Source organism: Mangifera indica, unplaced genomic scaffold (assembly GCF_011075055.1).
Source record: "Mangifera indica cultivar Alphonso unplaced genomic scaffold, CATAS_Mindica_2.1 Un_0050, whole genome shotgun sequence".
Classification (NCBI taxonomy): domain Eukaryota; kingdom Viridiplantae; phylum Streptophyta; class Magnoliopsida; order Sapindales; family Anacardiaceae; genus Mangifera; species Mangifera indica.
Window position 1 is genome coordinate 132,445 of NW_025401142.1, and position 24,464 is coordinate 156,908.

Consider the following 24,464-nt stretch of genomic DNA (forward strand, 5'->3'; position numbering starts at 1 on the left):
TTTAACATAAATTAATTGGTTTTATGTAATATGAGTTTTGATCTTCACACTTATAGACCCAATATATTCTCGACATTGACACCTTTAGGGACCCAATATATTCTTGACTGTGACATCTTTAGGGAAATCATACATCTACAAAACACAAGAAAGATGTTACGTGGGACCCAATATATTCTCAACAATGACATCTTTAGACAAATCATACATCCGCAAAGCACAAGAAAGATGTTATGTTGGGTTTGTGTGCACATCTCGCATACGGCTTAAAGCTCCATCAATTTTGGTGACCCCTGGGTCTTCTCTTTTCATAGTTTCAATAATTAGTTTTTCATTTTTATTTTCTATCTTGTCTTTTCAATGATCAAGCTCAAAGTTAAATTGAGAATGGAACAATGAACTAATCAGTTAATTTCTCTCATGGCCACTCCAACATATATTTTTGTTTCACTATTACTGTTGATGATGATGCTTGAATTTGAAGCAAATTCTATTCACATTCCATACATAACACTAGGCTCTTCACTCTCCCCTCTCAATGAACCCACTTCATGGCTCTCGCCTTCTGGCTCTTTCGCATTTGGGTTCTACAAACAAGGCGATGGCTTCTCAGTGGGAATTTGGTTAACCACTAAACCAAATATCACACTAGTTTGGACCGCAAATCGAGACGATCCCCCTGTTTCATCAAATTCTACGCTGACTTTAACCATGGGTGGTCAGCTCATTCTGAGACCTAGTGATCAGCAAACCAAGGATATTGTCATTGGTAAATCCTCAGAGCCTGCCGCCTTGGCTTCGATTTCTGATTCGGGCAATTTCGTGCTCTACAATGATCGCTCTCAAAAGATCTGGTCAAGCTTCGACTACCCCACAGATACATTACTGGGAGGCCAGAATTTATATACCAACAATGAATTGACTTCCAGTGTATCTGAAACAAATAGCTCAACTGGAAGATTTCGTGTGATCTTGCAAGAAGATGGGGAGCTTGTCGCATATCCCACAAACACAATAGGTGATGAGACAGAGGCATACTGGACCAGTGGCTCCTTTTACGGTTACGGTTATGCAGTTCACAGCTTATATCTAAATCTTACTGGCGAACTTGTCTTGGTCGATAACAAATCTAAACCTATACAGACTTTGTATGCTGATTCTTCTCTATACAACGGCTCAATAATTTACTGGGCAACTCTAGCCCCTGATGGGATTTTTCGTTTGTATTCTCATAATGGTGAGTACAACACATCACTGAAATGGAGAGAACCGGAAGAGGACTGTCTGGTTAAGACTTTTTGTGGCTGGAACAGCTATTGTTCACTTTATGATGATGAACCCAGATGCCGTTGCCTTCCTGGTACTGATTTTCTTGACCCTGGTGACATGAAAAGCGGGTGCGAGAGATATTATGTTGAAGAAATCTGCGCAGAAATGAATTTAACTACTACAGAATTATACAACCTGACTTCAATGGAGATGATCACATGGGATGATTATCCATATCTCCAAGAAGAAATGAACTCTAAAGAAGATTGCGAGAAATCCTGTTTAGAGGACTGCAATTGTGATGCGGCGTTGTATACGTACTACGAAGGGACTTGCAAGAAACAAAAGCTTCCATTGAGAACTGCTAGGAGAGACCAAGGTGGAGATTCCTCGGCCATAGCTTACTTCAAATTGAGCAAGAGAAATATCACAAGCTATGCAAGTGGTAATATTTTACGAGAGCCAGCGGTAGTGACAAGCAAGAAGGCAATTGTGGAAATTCTGGTAATGACTTTCAGCTTCGTTACTTGTTCATGTATTCTCCTTGGAATGTCTGGATTTTTTGTTTTCAAATACCGAGTTGCGAAATACAAATGGCTGTTGGAAACTGGAAACTTCGGCTTGACAGATGAGCTTACTATGCGATCGTTTTCTTACAATGAGCTTAAGAAGGCAACAAACGGATTTAAAGAAGAGGTGGGCAGGGGGTCATTTGGGGCAGTATATAAAGGAGCCTTTTACAAAGGCGAAAAGCTTGTTGCAGTGAAGAGGCTGGAGAAAATGATGAATGAGAGTAGTGAAAGAGAATTCCACGCAGAAATGCAGGTAATAGGGAGAATTCATCACAAGAATTTGGTTCGGTTGCTTGGTTACTGCGCTGTGGAGTCGAAGAGGCTTTTGGTGTACGAATACATGAGTAATGGCTCCCTTGCTGATCTCCTCTTTCACTCTGAAACATCCCCTGATTGGAACGAGAGAGTGAGAATCGCATTGGATGTTGCTAAAGGAATTCTCTATCTTCACGATGAATGTGAAGCACCCATCATTCATTGTGATATAAAGCCTCAGAACATCCTACTAGATGATTTCTGGACAGCGAAAATCTCAGATTTCGGGCTAGCAAAATTATTAATGCCAGACCAAACGAGGACTTTCACCTTGATGAGAGGAACAAGAGGTTACATGGCACCGGAATGGTCGAAGAATACTCCAATATCAGTCAAAGCAGACATTTACAGTTATGGAGTTGTTCTCCTTGAAATTATTGCTTGCAGAAGAAACATGGACACTAAAGCATCAAACCCAGATGAAATGGTTCTTATTAACTGGGTTTACAAGTGCTTCATTAACCGAGAGTTGAAAAAACTTGTTCGCGATGAAGTAGATAAGAAAATTTTCGAGAACCTGGTAAAGGTGGGGCTCTGGTGTGTTCAAGATGAACCAGCTCTGCGTCCTTCAATGAAGAGTGTAGTGATGATGTTAGAAGGGATTACTGACATTTCTATCCCTCCCTGTCCAACTTCTTCCTTAGGGTGAAGTCTCTTATATATGCTTAGTTAATTTATAGGTATTAAATATAACTATACGCATAAACAAATTAAAGTGACTTATCTGTATAAACTTATGTAAGAGTTTGTGATCGATTATTTGTTTTCTCATTTCAAAATATCTCAATCAGATGCTATCATTTCAGTTTGTATAATTTATTTACATATGTAATATTACTTGTATTTTAATGTGTTTGAGCTTTCAAGTAAAGTAACTAAATTTTTTTACAAAACAAAAATTCTGAAAGGTTTCATTTCATTAATTTGGTCGATTTTTCTTCGAAAAAGGCGAAAGTGGAAGTTAGAAATTTCACATCTAAGTGAATGATATGGGTTTGAAAAGAGAACTTATAACAATTAACACAACAATAACCAAATGAATTAAACAAAACAAAGTTGAAATGTGGAGGGGACAAAATTTTTTTCACAGGGTTTAGCTATAATTCATACAACTTACATCCATAGGACTTTGTACTATAAAATAAAATCCACAATGAAATCAAACCAACGTATGTTAAAAGCAGAAATTAAAATCCACACACAATTTACACAGTTTATTTCTCATAGCCTAATTGCTTTCTAAGCTTCCCGTTTACGGCAGTTCAAGCTCTCCTTGAACTTTTTTGCATCTCATTGTTTGTTTAGATAGCTAATATACAGATTTATTGAGATGGAATATTTTAGAATATAAAGCAAATAAAATGGAATCCAACTTAAGTAAATATCAACAAAAATCAATAAATCTAGGTTATTTTCTCTACTCCTTTCTGAAAGTTCTGCCTTGACGTAAAAGTATGCAATGGCCCAAGCAAGGCACCTTTTTCTAGCAGATCTCCTACCTTAACTTGTTTGTAGAGCTCAACTAGTTGATTCAATACTGTTTGATATATACTTTCTTGAAGAATCTTTAACTCTAGCAAATGGTTCAGTAATAATTAGAAAAACATTTATTAGCATCATATATGAAAGTTTCAACGAAAAAAAATCCCATATATGGACACTCACAGGAGTCCATGTTTTTTGTTGGCTCTACTACGGGCGATGTGGGAGGAGTCTCACGAGCGTTTCCTTGTAACAACTCTTATAAAATATATGTAAAAACTGTCATGAGAAAATATGTTTTTGTGAGTGTCATGAAAACTTTGAAAACTATGAAAGATGCCCTACACATGTACTATAGGTATCTTAGGTTGACATGTGTGCTATGGGATTGAGGCCCACACACGTACTACAACAATCTAGACCCACATACGCACTATGAGATCGAGTTTTTAAAATAGGCTCTACACCTTAAAATTGGGGAAAAAAAAGCATATTGTAAATTTAGTCTTATGCATAAAAGAAGGATTCAAACATTGTTGGATATGATTCAACTGATAATGAGTTTCACTAATTTGCCTACATCGTTCTAAAGTTATAACCTAAAGGATGTTGCTCACACATTAAGCTAGGAACTATTCAAGTTTGTGGGCAAGACTCTATATGAGCTGTGGACAAGTAAAAAACCCAACATAACTTATTTGACGGTTTTGGGGTTGTGATACTTATGTAAAAAAGTTGACTTCAAATAACTTGGACTCTAAATCTATTAAGTGTGTCTTTATGGGGTTTCCTAAAGAAATTAAAAGATACTATTTCCACCATACAGACGAGGACAAATTTTTTGTTGCTTGTTTTGAAATCTTCTTAGAGGATGTATTCATTCTAAGAAGGACTTGTGGTGGAAGATAGAAATGATGTCTGATTACATAGGATAACATATATGTTGGACAAAGTGAAGTGCCACATGAGGTGATTTAACATCATGAGAAGGTTATTCCACACCTAATGGAACCACCATTAGCTACATCGGAGCCATGTAAGTCTAGTATAGTACATTATAAGCTCGAGAGATTTGGATTTCTCATAATTGAGCACAACAACATACTAGTCATTCATGACTATAAACCCACGACTTTCAATAATGATATATCAGATTGAAAATTCATTAAATAACTTGAAACCATGAAATCTAAGATTAACTCTTTATACCAAACCATGTATGAGTTTTGGCAAATCCACATGAAAGGGTAAAACTCATAAAGCATAAATGAGTCTTCAAGAAGAAGAACGACATAAATGGTAATGTGCATACCTATAAAGCACGTTTGGATGCTAAAAATTTCAAACAAAAGCATGCCATTAATTATGATAGAACCTTTTCACCCACTATGATACTAAAGTCCATCCTAATTTCCCTTATGATTGTTGCATATGTATTATAAAGTTTAATAGATGGATATCAAGACCGTTTTCCAAAAATAAAACCTTGTTGAGGCTGTGTTTTATACACAACCCCGATGGTTTCATTCTCAATTAGTTAGTTGGTAAGCTATGTAAGTTGCAAAATCCATTTATAAATTTAAATAAGTTTTGAAAAGCTTAAACATTCGTATTGATAGATTCGTTAAAAAGTCTGACTTCATATCAACAAATGCTAGCAAAAGGTTCACGACGGTAATAACCAATAGTTCGGATTTTAAAAACAATGCTAAAATTATAAAAATGACTCCTCATAAACGTATGAACAAAATCTAATTAAAACATATTAGCACACCAGCAAAGTTTAGTAATAGAACTGTCTGCTGTAATTATCTCTCTTTCTTTCAATGAAAAAGTAAAAATATTGGGCAGCCCAAGTTTCAATCCCGTGTTAGTAGGGTGAGGGATATCAGCTTTTCTGGAAGCCGTGTAATTAGAGAAAAATAAAAAGACTTAGAAATGGTATGTTAGTGGCATAGTAATTTGCGGGAAGTAGCTTTTGACAATGAGCATCTCTAGCTGCATTATTCTTCCAATTACTGCATGATCAATTTTCAAATTCAAATAAGAGAGACAGTTCTACAAAGGTTAAGAAAATTGATCACTTCACAGACTTTTGAGCACAATATTATAATTCAAATTCAAAAATGTATTTTAATAAAATTATATACATCTAATTTCAATATCCAATTTGATACTTAAATGATACGTCTTTATATGATTGAGTGATTTTGAATTAAAATAAAAGTCATTCATATAATAAAATATATTTTAGTATCTAATTAAATGTTCAAAACTAGGTGCAAATAATATTGCTCATTTGTTATACTTGAAATTTAGAATAATCTTTGTTTTTCAAAGCTGATATGAAAATTGGAAAAAATGTGAAAAGAACTAGAAAAGGAGAAGAAGAAGAGAAGTCAGCATGCCACTAATTGGTATAATACTGAATGGTAATGGTCCTAATGGATGACTACTTGACTTAGGAGACTTTTGATTAATTTTCATAGGTCTTAGAAATATGCATTCCAGGATCCTGTTTATTATTTAGCCCCAAATCGATTCACTACAATCAAAATTCATTTTTTTTACTTTAGAATGCAGAGATTTCAATTTCTTTCAATCCATTCTATCTTCTTGTTCTTCTTATTTGCATCTTCTTGTGTTACGGCTCAACAAAGACAGTCTAATATAAGCCTGGGATCTTCTCTAAGACCAACCACAAACTCCTCATGGCTGTCAAGTTCTAAACTCTATGCCTTCGGATTTTACCCACGAGGCAATGGCTATGCTTTTGGAATTTTCCTTGCCGGAATTCCTGAGAAAACTGTAGTGTGGACAGTGTACCGCGATGATCCACCAATCCCCAGCAACGCTACCTTGCTGTTGAATACTGAAGGCAGGCTTGTCTTGCAATCAGCACAAAGCCAAGTTACTGATATTGCTAATCAGATTACTGGGTCTGCCTCTTCTGCTTCCATGCTCGACTCTGGAAACTTTGTGCTTTACAACTCTAGTGGGGAAATAATCTGGCAAAGTTTTGATTACCCAACTGACACTATTTTGCCAACTCAACGTCTTTTGACAGGATATGAGTTGTTTTCAAGTGTTTCAGAAACAAATCCTTCCACAGGGAAATTCCGGCTTAAGATACACAGAGATGGGAACCTTATTCAGTACCCAACGCATACTGAAGACGCACCTGCATATGCCTATTGGTCGACTGGTACAGGGGGCCGAGGTGATCATGTGACGCTAAACCTTGATGTTAATGGCCATCTTTACCTGCTTAACGCCAGTGGCTTCAATATATGGAGTATTACAGAAGGGTATCCAACAGGGGGAATACTTTATTTGATGAGAGTTGATTGGGATGGGATATTAAGATTATATTCACACAATTTGAGACCAAATGGTACATGGTCTGCTCTGTGGGAATCTTCAAAAAACAAGTGTGATCCTAAGGGTCAGTGTGGCATTAACAGCTTTTGTTTTACAAATGATAAAAAAACCGACTGTAGCTGTCTTCCAGGATTTGCCTCTGTAAACCAAGGCAATTGGACATCCGGGTGTGAAAGAGATTTCATTCTAGAAAGTTGCAGCAATGGGCATGGACCTGTCAAAGTCAAGATTGAACAATTGGAGGATACTCTCTGGGAAGATGGCTCATACTTAGATCTGTCAGAAACAACCAAAGAAGACTGTCAACAAGCATGTTTGGAGGACTGCAATTGCGAAGCTGCACTCTTCAAGAGCAATGATCGCAAGTGCAGAATGCAAAAGCTTCCTTTGAGATTTGGGAAAAGAGATATAGGTAATGGATCAAAAAATTTTGCTTTCATCAAGGTGGGAATTGCATCCTCTGATGTAAACAATGAGCCTAGAAAGGAGAAGAAATGCCTCAGAACCGGTTTGATAATTACATTAAGTTGTGTATTTGGTGCTTCTATACTTGTTTTTGCAGCTTGCTTGATTTTCATTCACGGATACCAAGTCTGGTCAAACAGAATAATTGCTGGAAACGGTAATTTCAGGTTTTGTGAGGACATCGCACCGGTATCTTTTACTTTTGCAGAAATCGAGAAACTAACTGATGGTTTCAAGGAAGAGATTGGCAAAGGATCTTCAAGTATAGTTTATAAGGGGATTATGATGCATTGCAATAAGTTTGTAGCTGTCAAAAAATTAGAGAAGGTGTTAGCAGAAGGGGAAAGGGAATTTCTGACTGAGATAAAGGTAATTGGGAGAACCCATCACAAGAATTTAGTTCGTTTGCTTGGTTATTCCTTTGATGGACCTAACAAGGTGTTAGTGTACGAGTACATGAGCAATGGTTCTCTCGCTGATCTACTTTTCACACCAGAAAAACAGCTTAATTGGATAGAAAGAATGGACATTGCTCGGGATATAGCACGAGGAATTCTTTATTTGCACAGTGAGTGTCGAACGCAAATCATCCATTGTGACATAAAACCTCACAACGTACTCATGGACGAGAATAGGTGCGCAAAAATTGCTGACTTTGGATTGGCGAAGCTATTGAAACCGGATCAAACTAACACTTTTACCGGCATAAGAGGAACAAGAGGATATGTTGCACCAGAATGGTATCGAAATCTAGCCGTGACAGTAAAAACAGATGTTTATAGTTTTGGAGTGGTGTTGTTAGAGATCATATGTTGTCGAAGATGCATGGACCAAAACTTTCCAGACAATCAAATTGTTCTCCAAGATTGGGTTTGCCAGTGTTTTGATGCTGGTGATTTGAGGCAACTGGTAAGAAATGAAGAGGTTGATCTAAAACAATTGAAGAGGATGATCAAAGTTGCACTTTGGTGTATTCTTGATGAGCCATCAGTACGTCCTTCAATGAAGAAAGTTTTACTAATGCTTGAAGGAAGTGTTGAGATTCCAATTCCTCCAAGCTCTACCTCTTTTGTTACTTCTATCTGAGTCCTGCAAAAGAGAATGAAGCTCAACCGATTTTCCATTTCTTTTATTTCTTTCAAATGTATCTATGTAATTTAGAGAGTGGATTTATGTTCTACTTCCTCTCATTTAATAATAACCATTCTCTTGTGAATCTAAAAATCATAATTTAGAATAAGGTAACTCTTATTGCAGATAGAGTAGCTAATATTAGTTTACCCAAAAAAAAAAAAAAAAGAGTAGCTAATATTAATCTTGAATGTAATCCTTCAACTTGTGGGATTGTTTATGCCAACGAGGGACTCCCGGTCTACTGACCAATCCCACAATCATGACACCCAATAAATTGAGTTTAATTTTGATATATCATTAACAAGTTTCGAACTCATGCTTTCTTTATTGTTTGGGTGCCCTAACTTTTGTCAACTACCTTTGGGGGTTACAATAAAACTACATACACATATTTTTGAATATATAAATAAGTACAAAAATGATATGTTATTATGTGATTTGATAATTTTAAATTAAAAATAAAATAACATACAATCATATTATATTACATTATCCGTATGCCCATTTTGTATATTTAAAATATTTACGTTTAACATTGATAAGGGGTTATCACTTGATTAATTCAAATTTATGTAGGAATAGTTAGTTTTGGATTGTTAAACCGTTTTTCTTTTAACACAAAGTGAAAATCCTGAAAGCTCCACTCCATTTTTATAATGCTTTAAAAACCAAAATATTTTCCAAAGAGACTGAAGCCACCCCGATAATCTACTTAAATATAACCATGGAATGCCAGTAAGGTTTGTTGCTAGAAGGCACAAAAATCTTTGACTGTTCTTCACTGCTTATACATACCACTTGGAAAATGCAATTGCCACATTCGTAGAATACTATGTTCCCACTAGTACTAAATTAGTTTATTACTCCAGTTCTCAGGATTGTAACAAAAACGAAAACACTACAAAAATGGTTGCCATCTTATTTTCTGTTATGCTAATACAAGTCTGGGGGCTTTGTTATCACCTGCGGAAACTCCTCATGGCTGTCGTCTTCTGGTTTATATGGTTTTGGATTCTATAAACAGGGAATGGTTTTACAGTGGGAATCTTTATTGCCAGAATAGATAGGAAAATTGTTGTTTGGACAGCGAATTATGACAACCGTACAGTTCCCGCTGATGTTACATTGATTCTTAAATGTGCTGGTAGATTCATTCAACAATCACTAGAAGGTCAGGAGACATCCATTGTGTGAATTTCTGAACCTTTTGCAAAAGCACCGATGCTTGATTCAGGGAATTTTATTTTCTATAATTCTGATAAGGTCATATGGCAGAATTTTGTACACCCTACCAATACACTGTTCACATTTCAACATCTCCTAGCAGGGAAACAGATGGTTTCAAGAGTCTCTGAAAGTCTTATCCATTTTCAAGATATTGTCTATTTTGATCATATAATAAATCATGGTTTTTCTTTTGGATTTTACAATCTAAAACATGTTTTAATAGTTTAAAGAACTAACAAATTATTTAATCAATCTTATTTTAATATCCTTTAGTGATGTGAGATGAACAAATAAACAAAATATTTCTACTATACTTTGGTGATCTGAGATTTTTGAAGTTATATTTCCACCAAAACCTGACCAGAACAAGATTTGAGTTCATGATATTTTAGCTTAGATTTGTCAATAAAAACATCAAGAAGGAGTGTTAAATTATGATCCTTCAACTAATAATATAAAATTAATATGTTAAGGAAATTGTGTTGTTTTAACATTTTGGTAAGAATAATTATATTGAATTTGCATGCTTTTACTAAGGCCAAAAGGCTTCTTTTCATTTCAAAGTTAACTCATTTTCAAACACACACATGTTGAGTATAAAAAATTCAAATATTTATCTATACATTCTTAACTTAACTAAAATCGTTAGTTAAAAAAAATAAAACAATATTTTATCATTAAAATTTTAAATTCTAAAAATTTAAATTTTTTTTCCTTTGGATGGCTGATAAAGTTTGAGTTTTCAGTTCAAGTTCAAATGTTAAGGGAAAATACATATCAATTTTAGTTAATATTGTTTGCCATTGCATTTTTTCCACAGATAATCCAAGATTCCAAGAAGACTTGACTTTATCTTCACAATTGTGAGGTTGTGCTATTTCCTCATTTCACAGGCCATAATTCAACACATCACTTCCCTTTTCATAGTTTCAATTATCAATTTTTCGTTTTTATCTTTTTATCTTGTCTTTTCAACAATGAAGCTTATTTGACAATATTGTTTATTTCTGTAAGTGATATTATTTATTTTTTATAATATTATTTATTTTTTTATGATATTATTTATTTCACTAATGATACTATTTATCTAATTAATAATATTATTTATGTCGTTAATATTATTCTCACCAATAATCTTAAGATGACATCTCTCATTTTCTTAGTTGTTAAATGCTCATTTTCCTGTAATACCGGATGAATTAATTGAGTTTGGGCTTGGAGAATGGGATAATTGTCATTTAGGTTGGTTTGGTAGACGGTCGGTTGATCTTTAGAATGACCTAATTGAGTTTTAGGTCGGGTCTTGGGTTTGGGTTATTACTATGGGTGGTTGATTGAGTGTTGAGGTTTGGGTTTTTTAGTGTGAAGGTTTTTGGGGTTGTGATAGGTGGTGCTTAAGTTTAAAGGGAAAAAAATGTTTGGGTTGATATGGTTGGAAATTGGGTATGCAAAATGGGTTGTGATTTGTCTAGTGGAGTGATTAAAATAAAATGGAGGTTAGGTTGGGTTTTGAGTAAGAAATAGGTTGTCTTGGTATTAGGTTCGGGTTTGGGGCTTTGTAATAAGAGGGGTGCATTTAAATGGGTTGACATGTAAAAATGAGTTGGGTTTGATTGGATTTAAAAGATTGGGTTAAGACAAACCCGATTTAGACTAGATCGGATATCTTGACTAGGTAAGGTTTCATTGATATCTTTTCTATCTTTTTTCTCTTCCTCCACCATTAGTTTCTCCCCCGTTTCTTCTACTATTTCTGCATACACCTTACTTTCATCTTCTTAACTCATTTCTTCCATCTTCTTTTTTCCATTTTCATCTCCACTCACTTTATTCGGTTCCATTCCCAACTATTTTAACTCCGCCACCACAAAACTCAAGCCATTTGACAAAGGAATAGATTCTAGCAACTAGATCTCATCAAATTCAACTACATTTTTGTTGGAATCGATTTTTATTATCGCATAACCTGTCGACTCCTTTTTTGTGGCATCATTTGTGATTTAATCTTCACCAAATGTTCCTACAATTTATTTGCATAAAGAAACCTTAATAGGAAAATTGAAATTTTTATCTCTTTTTTTAACCGTATATACATATATGTCACTCATCTCAAAGCCTAAATAAAAATATAACAATATTATTTCATTTTTACAAAATATCCCCATTAATGTAACTCATATATGTAGAAAGAAAGAATATCATATCCCTCTTTTTCCTCAGCCTTCCAATGAGGAAAAAATTTCTACAGTATGGAAAAAAACACTTCTTCAATAGAGAAAACATGTCATTGAACAATAAAACCCATAAGAAAACTATTATAAAGGATTCAAATTGGACAGAAGGGAGGGAAAGACGAAAATTGTTAAATTTATTTAGAGAATTAGCATTTATTGCGAGGATTTCACAGCAGAATCATCTACATTCAGGTCAATCTTGATTTAAGCTCATATGTTATGTGTTTTCTTTATGAACAATTGAAAATTAAATAATGTATGGTATATTCATGTTCATGACTTCATGTGAAATTTAATTTTATTGTGATTTCATATTGTTAGATTGTTTAATGTTGTTATTTCTTGTTGTTTTTATTGTTTTATAAAATACAAAAATTCAAGTATGAAAAATTTCCAAACAAAGAATGGGTTGGCGACGCTAACCCCCGAATTTATTTTTTTCTATTTTCTTCCATTCTATTCAATTTCATGTTGTTTAATGTTGTTATTTCATGTTGTTTTTATTATTTAAAGTTGTTATAATATTGTACTGATGGTTATAAAATACAAAAATTCAAGTCTAAAAAATTTTCAAAAAAATAATAGGTTAGTAATGCCAACCCCTGAATTTATTTTTTTCTGTTTTCTTCCATTCTACTCAGTTCCTTTATTCCATTCTTCAGAGCATTAGTTGTTTGTGTGAGCTAACTGTGATTCTCTTCATTTCAAAGTTGCTATTCTTTACCGAAGTTACTGTTCACCAACAGTTACTATCTACAATACATCAATTTTGCCTAAACACAGATGTTTTTATGTTTTTAGATTTATTTGTAGTCAAGATGGAAAAAGCTACAAGTAAGATTTGCTAGAGAGGGTAGTGGATCGAAGGTGATGATAATGTGACAAGATATGTTGGTGGGAATGAGAGAGGGATGTGTATTGATACAAGTATTGATTTTGAAAGATTCATTGCAAGAATAAGTTATTGTCTAAGAATCAATCGAATTTAGTCAAATGTGCACGTATTTACCCTAAGTGATGTGGTTCCAATAGAGTTTGTAGATGATGGTAATATGAAGTTTTTGATGGTTATAGTAAAAAGTTTACAAGGATCAACAAAACTCTATGTTATCAAGAGTCCAATTGATGGAAAGGACAATCAACAAGTTGAAGATGTTCATAAGAAAGAAAGAGAAAATCATTCGATAGATGAGTGGACATATTTGTAAAGTTTCTAAGAGATTGGTGGGAACTATGGTGTTGATGATGATATTGATGACGACGTGGATAAGGATTATGAAGTAGAGGGTAATAAAGATGATAATGATGATGAATTCTCGAGGTTTGATGAGGATATGTACGTGTTCTAAGCCAAGACATCGATAGAAGTCAAAGTCATGCTTGTAATGAAAGGGTTAAATATAGCATGAGATGTCATGGCTCTATGAATATTAGAGCATATCCAAGTTACATCCATAATTCAAATCTATTTTAATGGGTTCTTGAGCTTACTATTGATGTTGAGAATGCAAGTGTTAGTAATCAGGCATCATGAAAGGACAACCATTTGCAAGTGATGGGTTTTTATAATTCGAAGGCAAAATTGAAAGCATTATTTTAAACATATGCCTTAGAGACAGGAATTCAATGGAAGGTTGGTCACTTTGATAATATATGGTATGAGCTTAAGTGCATATATCCACAATGTAAATGGTGGGCACGAGCAACGAGAGAGCAAGATAGAGACTATTGGGTTTTACAACGTATAGACAAGGCACACACTTGTCCGCGGGATCAAATGTTGTTGCACCATAGATAAGTTATGCAAAGTCTTTGGGGAACATACTTAAGTTAATGTTTATGGTTAATCACATTTATCGATCGAAGGAAATTATTTCAGACATAACAGATAGGTACAGAATTGACATACCCTACACGCAAGCATGACATGCCAAAACATATGTAATAAATGCATTAAGAGGATCTCCAGAAGAGTCTTTCAGTCTATTGTGTGAGTGTTGTCATAATTTGGAGCTTAAAAACTTAGGAACCGTGACACGTATTGATATCGACCCAAAAAATAGGTTCAAGTTTTTCTTCATGTGTATACATTGTTCAATAAAAGAGTTTCAACAATTTTGTCGCCCAATGATATGCATTGATGTTTCACACTTAAAAAGAAAGTATATTAAGTCTCTTTTCATTGTTGTTGCGAAGGATGGTAATAATCAAATTTACCTACTCGCATTTAGTATTGGGCATAATGAGGGAATAGATACATAAATGCCCTTTTTGACATACCTTCACATGTGCATTGGTAATTTGTCAAATTTGGCCATTATTTTTTATCACCATCATTTAATAATTATGTCGGTCGGGAACGTAATACCTCATGCACATCATGAGTTTTGTAATTACCATATAAATGTTAACATACATTAACAGTTCAAATAAACTAAATATATTGAAGAATTATTTTAGAAAGTTGTTAAGACATATCACCTCAAGGACTTTGAAGCTGTTATGAGTAGAATTGCCCGAGTAAGTCCCACTGCAGTCGCCTATTTGACCAATATTGAGTCTGAAAGATAGGTGTGTGCCCAATTTAGAGGGTAACAGTACAACATTATAACGACCAATATTATTGAGTTTCTTAGGAACACAATGCAATATTGGTTTTTCAATAGACAAAACATGGTTAGTACATATAACTACAATTATAACGGTGTTTTTTTTTTTTTCATTGCATTTATTAGTTGTTTTTACAAGTGACAGATCTCACCCGTTAACACCATAGGCTGAGAACAAGCTTGCTCAATATGTTTTCAAATTTGCCAATATTGTTGTTAAGCTAATCAATATGTATGTATATGAAGTCCATGATCCATGACAACAAGTGTTCATTGTGAATCTTTTCTATCAAACTTGTGATTATGGGAAATTTCAACTTTCCTAGATTCCATATGTACACACCACAACTATTGCAAGGTATAATAACCTCTCGGATTGTATAGGTTGGGTCAGTACATATTACTCAATTGAATATTTGCGAGGGATGTATGGAGAAGATATTAATCCACTAAAGGATCAATCAATTTGGGCACCATCAAATATGTCTACAATTTATCCTCCTATGATAGAACAACGATGGTTCGATCGTTTTTCCAATCATACAAGAAGACTTTCACAAGGAGAGGAAGTTCGACAACAAAATTATAGTCGATATCATCAACCTGGTCGTACTCACTCAAACTGTCTAAGTCTACTTCCAGTGCCAATGGTTGGCTCGTCACACATATCAAGTAACAAGCGAGGATAATGTTGTCGTACTCACAGTGCAACCTGTATGGCCAAATAGGTAATCATGATTAATTTTATGATCGCGTCTAATATAGTAATTTTAATTATATATATTGCATGTTTAATTTTTCAAATTTATCTATTGGATTTTGTAAAAATTTTAATGTATTAATTTTTTATGTTTAGGATCTTACATGTACACAATGACAATAGATTGAAATAGCAAAATGAAATTACCACGACATTTATTTATTAATGTTCATTTTATGTGTATATTTGATTTTGTATTATATTGCACCACGTATTTTGTATTAATATGTTTTATTAATTTGTTTCATTTCATTAATAAACATTAAGAAATCCTCTAAAAGAAATTATAATTAATAAATGCAAATATATCACTAAAATAATAATAAAATACATCATTGAAACAATAATAAAATGAAGGCCAAAGGACTATTTTCCACCCAAGGTATGCTTTTTTGTCAAATTCCCCCCGTTAATTTTGAAAATCTAATTTATTTACCCATAAACTATTAAAAAAACGGTTTTAAGAGTAAAATCGTTATTTTATCTGTAATATTAAAAATAAACTTAAATTTTATTTTATTTTTCCCCCCAAACCCTGAAACTAACAATTTTCCCCTAACTCAAGTTTTCTAATACATCATTTTCCCCTCTAGGGTTTCCAAACTTTTAGATTAAATTTTTCGGCAACGATTAACGATCTCCAGGTGACATCTCTTCCTTCCTGGCATCTTCTCTTTTCAATCATGTAGTGTCTTCCCCTTTTAGGCTTTGTCGTCGATAAAGACGTCGTCTTCGTCTCTGAACGAAGATGATTTGTCTTCGTCAGAGATAAAGACAAGTTGTCTTCGTCTCGACAAAGAAGCATCATCTTCATCAACAACGATGCCACACAACGTTGAGAGATCTATAACGAAAAGAAAAGGCCATCGGAGAGGGAGAGTAAGTACTTGGAGATCGTTAATCATTGTCAAAGAAATGGGTCTGAAGGTTTGGAAACCCTAAGGGGAAAATGTAGTTTTTGAAAACTTAGGATGGGAAAAATTGTTAATTTTTAAGGTTTGAGGGGAAAATAATATGAGTAACAGACTCAGTTAATTTTAACAGCCCATGTGTAGATAAATAGGATTTTCAAAGTTAACGGAGGTGCAATTGGGAAAAAAGCATACCTTAGGTGGGAAATAGTCCTTTGGCCTAAAATGAAATCTAATTCATATGCATGCCCTTCTATGCCTTAATCGAAATCCTCGAAACCTGCATTTTCAGAATCCAATTGATTTAGTAAGTACGACAAATTAAGTCAGGTTCAGTAACATATAAATAAACCATAAACCTTAAATACTTACTGAAGGCCCTCCCTTGGAATATAGTAGTGGTCACGCGCATTCTTATCCTCCTAGAATGTTTTGATGTGAAATTGAATGAACAATCTCATGCAAGGTATTCCATAAAAATAAGTAAAAAAATGTCACAGTCCTAACTTGCTACATCTTATTTTGGGACATCACGAACACACTTGTATTGTAACTTTGGTGGAGTATTTAGCGGTTAAATTCCCTTTGATGTATAAAAATTACTCTCTTTCATTAGGTGTGTTAGTGTCCTATAGGCATCATCAACTTCTTCACCCTCTTTAAGCTAGTCACTTTCATTCGTTGATATCCAATACACCACACACCCAATGTTAGTTGTCGATGTTAAGGGGAATGAATGTCTACTAACCAATGAAGAGAAATAAGTATAGTTACTAATAATCGTATACTATAAACGACCTTGTTAACACTACCTTATGGCCGAAAGAATTCAATAGATTGTAGACGTGAGGTGCCATTAATTTGATATAGGAAAAATGAGGATCACTACATATTTGCTCCCAACTATTCGAACTCATCATAGCACTGTGGAAAAGTGCTACAAAATGGGTCAAAATAGTCGTCTAGTTATCATCTAGAAAAGATTTACGGAGTATTCCTATAAAAGTTTTGATGTGTTGTATACATAATCAAGTAAGACCATAAGTTGATAGTGATACCCAATATGAATGAATACAAAGGAAAAGTGCATATCATGTTTTCTAACCATTGACCCAGAGTAACAATTTGGGCTCACCAAGGTTTGCTCACATAGGTTATCATTTTTGTTAGTCTCCCAAGAAAGACACGTCGATTATCATTATCTGATGCATTATAATACCACAGTAAAAACTCATTGTAGGCCTTAACCAATCGCGAGTCAATAGGATGGAACTTAAGTATGGGTTGTTTGTTCTTTTTGGCCTTCATTAGATCTGTGAATAGACTGACTAATTGTTTTCCTTTTCATAGCACACGACTGAATGTTGATACTTTTTTTATTGTCATCGACTTCTCAATAGTTGTTGGTTGATCTTGCTTTTCTTGTTAAACATCGTCATCTGATGAGTCATTAACTGAAAAGAAATTTATGGTTATCATTATTTTATAATACAACTAATTGAAATTAAAAAATATATATACTTGATAATAACCTTTACTAATCCTCATACCTAAACATAAGAATCTTCAAGTCTCATCATTTGATTATTTAAAGATGACTGGAGTTTTTACATCTCTCTCTGAAGCATCGATATTTGCTGTTACCGTTGCTCATGTATCTCCCTACAAAACATCAATGCCTATTATTACCATTGCATTTGCATATCCCTATGAAACATTGATATTTGCTATTACCATTGATCTTGTATCTCCTTATGGAATATCGATGCCTATTACTGCCATTACATTTGCATATCCCCACAAAACATTGATGCCTGTGACTACCACTACTCCTTCAACTTCCCACGAAACATCGATACTTGTTACTACCAATGCTCTTACATGTCCCTACGAAGCATTGATGTTTTCCCTTGTATCTCTCCATGAATCATCGCTGCATATTGCTCCCACTCTGTATGCATTATCACAATGTGCTAGTCCAACTGTTGTTGTATCTGAGAGTTAATGCCTCTTCCATGTTCCATTAAAATCTATTGAAAATGGTCATACAAGACACCTTTATACAATTTCCTGTGAACTAAGTGTCTTACAAGCTCGTCCCTCTGGCACTCTCGAGGATGGGAGGCAGGGGAGGTGAACCTACATAGAAAAGATAGACGTACATTAATAGAGGCTTTATGTGACTCTCGGGAGTACGTAGTACGAGAAGATGACACCTATAGAGGAGATACCTATCTAGCATGAGACGTCCCAAGAACAATGGGTCAAGGCATTCATGATGAAGATATTCGTATAAATACGATGGCGACATAAAGAGGGAAATCTTGTACTAATAGGGATGCCATTGGGACATAGGAGACTTATGACCTAGCAAATGAAGACTATGAAAACCCTTTAGAGGTTGTTTGACAGGGAATAAGATGAATCGATTGGGCATCATCATCAGAATCTATAGACTTGTCATCTAATGATGCGAGCAGTATCTATTCTTCTATAAACTTCAGAGCTTGAATGTACCACTTAGAGTTATATTCAGTCTCAGTCGGATGCAATGCAACTATAATCCCTTTCTAAAACATGACGAAAATTTATAAAAATTAATGAAATGATGAAGTGAATAATAAAATGTAAATCAACCAATGAGCAACTTATCGGAGGAGCTTCATAAAGTATCGATATGTCATCCTAGTCGGTAGTACATTTGCCTTCTACTTTAGGATACAGAAGATTTGATCATTTGCTTTTAGACAGACATAAGGTGATAGATTGTGAATCGTCTCATAAATCTAATGCTACACAATGTACAACATTTATGTTTAGTATTTACAATCATTAGGATGAATGTTAACTTTATTCATTATGCGATATTTACCTGGAAAGTAATCGAGTATCTCAAAACATTGTAACTAAGAAATGGGAGCAGACGTGTGTAGGGTGGGCAGTGTTCAACATAATATTGATATTTGTTATAGATAGCCTTCCGCATCGATTTAATTGTTTTATTTCATGTAACCGTCCCCTATGGATACCAACTAAATGCATTTAGATTGCCTACTAAATGTAAAAAATGATAAGATATTCTTGTTCTGTTGTCTGCCCCTAATAATCCCATAAATGCAAAATACAATACCATGAACTTCACTGCATCATTCTCATTGTCTCCCCATATTTGATTGCCAACTGCTTGCTCGATCCTTTCATGCTATAATAACCTTTGAATGTGTGGAAAGTATTCCTCTCTCAGTCGAGGCATCCCCATGCAATCAACATAGTTGGACACGTCAATGTCCTCTTCGAAAATTAGACCACTAACTAGTGCAAACTCCACAGGGCTGAATTGGAACTCAACACTATTTATTCTGAACCATATTTCTCTTTCAAGGTTCCCACGATTAATCATCTAAAGCAACATCAATTGTATAAAAATGGCACTAAACCGTGGCTCTACCAAATCTAAAAAGTGTCCAAAACAAGTTTTCCAAAAAATAGCTCTCTGAGTAAATTTTAGTTTATTCCTAATTATAGTCACGGTGTCCATCTTTGTCTGAAGTGACATGTACACTCGAAATTTGTATGTATCATGGAATCAGTATTCCCCCTTCTAGTAGTTGATTGCAAATGTCTAAAAAATATATTAATTCGTTAATTACATTAATGAAAGATTAATTAAAGACAATCATTTTCAATCAAAGATTAATCAAACATACTAGATTATCATTGTTAAATTAACATGGTTGGCATCAACTAATGTAACATTGGAATAAAAATAAAATAAAATTAGCATTATTAAAATGAATTTTTTCATGAGTAACATTTAAAAAAAAAAAGGTAGGTGACAAGCAAAATTGGAATCAAACCTCGCAAAAAGAAGGTTGGTCAAACAAACTAGAAAGTCATTATTAAATTAATATGATTAACATCAACTAATGTAATATTCGAATAAAAAAATTGAATTATTAATTAAAATGAATTCCTCAATAAATTTTTAAAAGAATAGAAAAAATCTAGGAAAAGGGTTGGCGACACCAACCCCCACTGCTAAGGGGTTGGTTATCTAATTAGCCTTCCAAGCCAAAATCAGTTTGAATTATTCATAACATCATGCACCATGCTTATAATTGCCACATTATAATTTCTTGACAATTTTTTCTCATGAAATTAATTCATTTTAAAATTGCAACAATTGGTTAATTAACAATATTTTGAGATCAAATCGAAATTTACATTTAATAATATTTTGAATTACTTAATTGAATTTAGATCAAATTAAATTTAATTGATTTACATTAAATTTAAATTGAATTAAATTTGGTACGATACAATTATGCTTATGTTTTACAAGAAACCTCACCTGTTATCCTACCATTACTCATTGAATTTTCGTCGTCGACGGATTGCTCATTGAATTTTCTTCGTGCAAATTTGTGCTAAATATGTCAACTCTCTCTTTTATGCTATATATGTTATATGCTATACACATAATATCATTGATCTTTATGGGTGGCTTCTTGGATTGTCTTTTTATGTGCTGCTTCAATATGAGATTGACACCAACCAAAATTTAGGAAGATAAAATCAAGTGAATTTATAATTTTTGTATATTTAATCTAAAAATTTAAACTCAAAAATTTTTAATTTACTTGATCTTATTTAACACATATATATAAATCTTGTTTCAAAATATTGATATTAAATATCTACACATGTTCTCTCTCTATAGTACATAAAAAGATAAAAGTAATACTACTGCCTTTGTTCTGGTTTATCAAGATTGAAGAGAAGAGCAATTTAGGTATTTTAACATATAAAATGGTAAAAATGGTTAGAGTGTAAAAAGTGTGATATAAATGTATATGTGGGTGTAAATTAAGGTAAAAATTTCAATTTCCTACCTTAATATTTGTATAATCCAAATAGTTTCTTCAAAAATCCCTCTCCAATTTGTGTTTATATCTCTACTTTCATTTTCCATGCTTCATGTTATTGATCCCAATTTTTCTCAGTTTTGAATCTATCCTAGAATAGAGCTCTAATACCAATTTGTTAATTCCTCCATCTCACTACTCAATACAATCTTCTAATAAGTACAAGAGTGTCAGAATTTTAATATATCAATTTTTATGAAAAATAGAGAAAAAATATATTAATGATAAATAAAAATATGAAGAGATACTTATGGATAAAGAAAAAGACAAGAGTAGATAAAGAGTAACACTGTATGAAAAAATAATGCGTAAAACTTTGTGTTAAAACAATAACGTATTATTATATTATTAAATAGTTTCAAATTAAAAATAAAATAATTTTCAATCATATGATGAGATATTATTGTTTGTACATATAATTTTATTGTTGGATATATATAGATGTAAAAGGATATTAAGGTGTTATAAATTGGAGGAAGTTTTATCCTTGAGATTAAAGATAAATTATTATTATTAAAAGTGATTTTAAGTTTGGATGGATTTTATCACTTTTCAAATTAAAAAAGGATTAAAACAAGACATATGATTAGATAAATTTAGGGATATAAGGCATTAAATGGATTTTAGTTGAGTTATTATCCCTTTTATTACTCAAAGGAGTCCTATATAAACTACTCTTTTCTTTATTCCAAGATTTTACATCCCTTATAAAAAAAATATTCTTTTTCTTTTATTCACCTTTGAGCAATTGGAGGAAGTGAGGTGAAAGGTTTGTATCAATTCGCTAAGAGGCTAAAAAATCGAGTAAGCTTAAGTCTTTTCTTTTATTTTATTTAGTTACTTTAAATTTTAGGATTTTGGATTTCCTCTATTAAATTATATATGACTTAGGTTTTAATTGTGTTAGCATTGTATTCGGTTTAAAATTGTGTCTGTGAATATTAAAAAATCGAAAATCTTGACCCTTTTTATTTTATCTTTATTAAATGTTTTGACGAAGAAATTTATTTTATTTGTAATTGAAAAGTTTTCTGAAAATTTTGGACAATAATCGTATTTTGATTTTATTGAATTCTTGAAAATGAAATTGAATTAAAATTTATTTCTATAATTTTTCTTAAAGAATTATTAATATTTCTGCTAAATCATAACAAAGTTTTGCGATTTTTGATGTGTTTATGAATTACTAAAAATTTTAGAACAAAGATTATTCAGTAAAAATTCTGAATTTTGGACAATTTTATATTATGATTTTATCAAATATTTCAAATATGAAATGAATTAATTTAGAGTCAAGAATTTTTGTGAAGGTTTCATTTGAAAATTTTTATGAATTTTTCTTATATATATACTTTAATTTTTTCAAATTTTGTGAATTTACAAGGAGTGATTAATTTATTAAAAATCTTATAACAATAGTGGTTTGGCGAAGGGTATGTACATGCACAATATATGTCCAGTGAAGATTTTGCGTATGCATAGTAGGTTTTGATGGGGTTTCTTATGATTTAGCAATAGGATCATGATTTGTAAGGTTTACAAACTAATAGGAGAAATTTATCAGACTAAGATTTATCAGTGTTGAGTTTGATTTATGGTTGCTAAAACAATATGAGAACATTTGCATCTCATTGGGTGATTAAAGGCGTAATTAAGAACTATCTACTTTTGAGGTAAGTAAAAACTTAGATAATAGGTAATGAATTATGCTATTTTATCTCATGATGATTTATGTTTTGAATGAGGCTATGCTATCTAATGTTTTAACTTAAAGTATTTTGAAAATTATTTCTTTTATAGACATAACTTATATGAAAGTATTGGATAAATTTATTTAATAAAGATTTTTAGATATTTTTCAAAATAAAGGTTTGCAAGAAAGAAAAAGTTTTATAAGAATTGTTTTTGTGGAATGTCCGTAGTAAAATGAAGAATTAATGGATTTATGAATTGATAAATATGACCTGATTATAAAATCATCTAGGGATACATATTGGTATGATGAAAGATATGTAGATATATTATGAATATAAATATGAAAAAAGGTCTATGAAATAGTTATAAATATGAATATGATGAAAAGTCTGCATGCGTATATAAATATGAATATGATAAAAGATCTGCGGACCTACACAAATATGCATATGAGAAAAGGTTTATGAACCTATATGAGTATGAATACAAATACGATAAAGAATCTACGGACTAATACGAATACGAATATGAATGAGAAAAAGTTTACAAATTTATGATGAATATGAATAAGAAAACAACAAGGTCATCGAAGATACAAGTGACATTACTTGACAAAAGTTATATATGAATTTTATGTTTTTTATTTATGACCTTACATATTTTTATGTTCTCTATTTATAAGCTTATGGATTTTATGTTTTCTATTTATGAACTAACAAATTTTTTTTTTCTATTTATATGCTTATGAATTTTATGTTTTCTAATTATGAACAACATTTATAAATTTTCTCCAGATTATTTTCTAAAGAAGGATGAATTTTGTCTTTCTATATGATTGATGAATATGAAAGTACTTATACTTATTTTTCCTTGTGATTAATAATTATAGAAGTGTTTTATTTTTCTTATGATTATGAATAAGAAAAGTATTATTCTTGCTTTTCCTTATGCATGATGATTTTAATAGTATAAAAATTGGTGTTATGGAAGAGGTGAAGGAAGTGGATGTGTCACAGATTAACTCAAATAGGCAAGTTGGTTTTGAATGGATTGAGGCTTGGGTTAAGTGTTGGTCCTTAGATTGACCCTATTGGCTTTTGCGTCACGTCTTGGGTTTGGGTTATTACTATAAGTGGTTGATTGAGTATTGGGGTTTGGGTTTGTTGGAGTTTTGGGTTGGGATAGGTGTTAGGTTTAAAGGGAAAAAATGTTTAGGCTGATTTGGTAGGAAATCGGGCTTAAAAATGGGCTGTGGTTTGGCTAGTGGAGTGATTAACATAAAATGGAGGTTGGGTCGGGTTTTGAGTAAGAAGTGGGCTTTCTTGGTATCGGGCTTGGGTTTGAGGCTTTAAGATTGTGGGGAAGTGTTTAAATGGGCTGATGTGATTAACATAAATGGACTCCTCCTTGACTAATAAGGTTAGATTTGAACCAAACCTATTTAAGTTCGATTTGAATGAGCTCAAAAAGAGTCAACCCTAAGCC

The 24,464-nt window shown here is 32.8% G+C and overlaps 2 protein-coding genes across 2 annotated transcripts; both read left to right on the forward strand.

The window, feature by feature from the left end:
• The first annotated feature begins 372 nt into the window (after positions 1-372).
• On the forward strand, positions 373-2,939 carry LOC123206820 (G-type lectin S-receptor-like serine/threonine-protein kinase RLK1). Its single transcript, XM_044624074.1, has one exon. The coding sequence runs from the start codon at positions 421-423 to the stop codon at positions 2,803-2,805; it is 2,385 nt and encodes a 794-aa protein (XP_044480009.1). The 5' UTR covers positions 373-420; the 3' UTR covers positions 2,806-2,939.
• A 3,276-nt stretch (positions 2,940-6,215) lies between these two features.
• Positions 6,216-8,700, forward strand: LOC123206814 (G-type lectin S-receptor-like serine/threonine-protein kinase LECRK3). The gene has a single exon (XM_044624067.1). It carries the CDS (start codon positions 6,216-6,218, stop codon positions 8,568-8,570), a length of 2,355 nt encoding a protein of 784 aa, XP_044480002.1. The 3' UTR covers positions 8,571-8,700.
• The last annotated feature ends 15,764 nt before the right edge of the window (positions 8,701-24,464 follow it).

Bases quoted from the DNA above. Each gene is read 5' to 3' on its own strand.
- LOC123206820 (XM_044624074.1), top strand. From the start codon at position 421: ATGGCCACTCCAACATATATTTTTGTTTCACTATTACTGTTGATGATG.
- LOC123206814 (XM_044624067.1), top strand. From the start codon at position 6,216: ATGCAGAGATTTCAATTTCTTTCAATCCATTCTATCTTCTTGTTCTTC.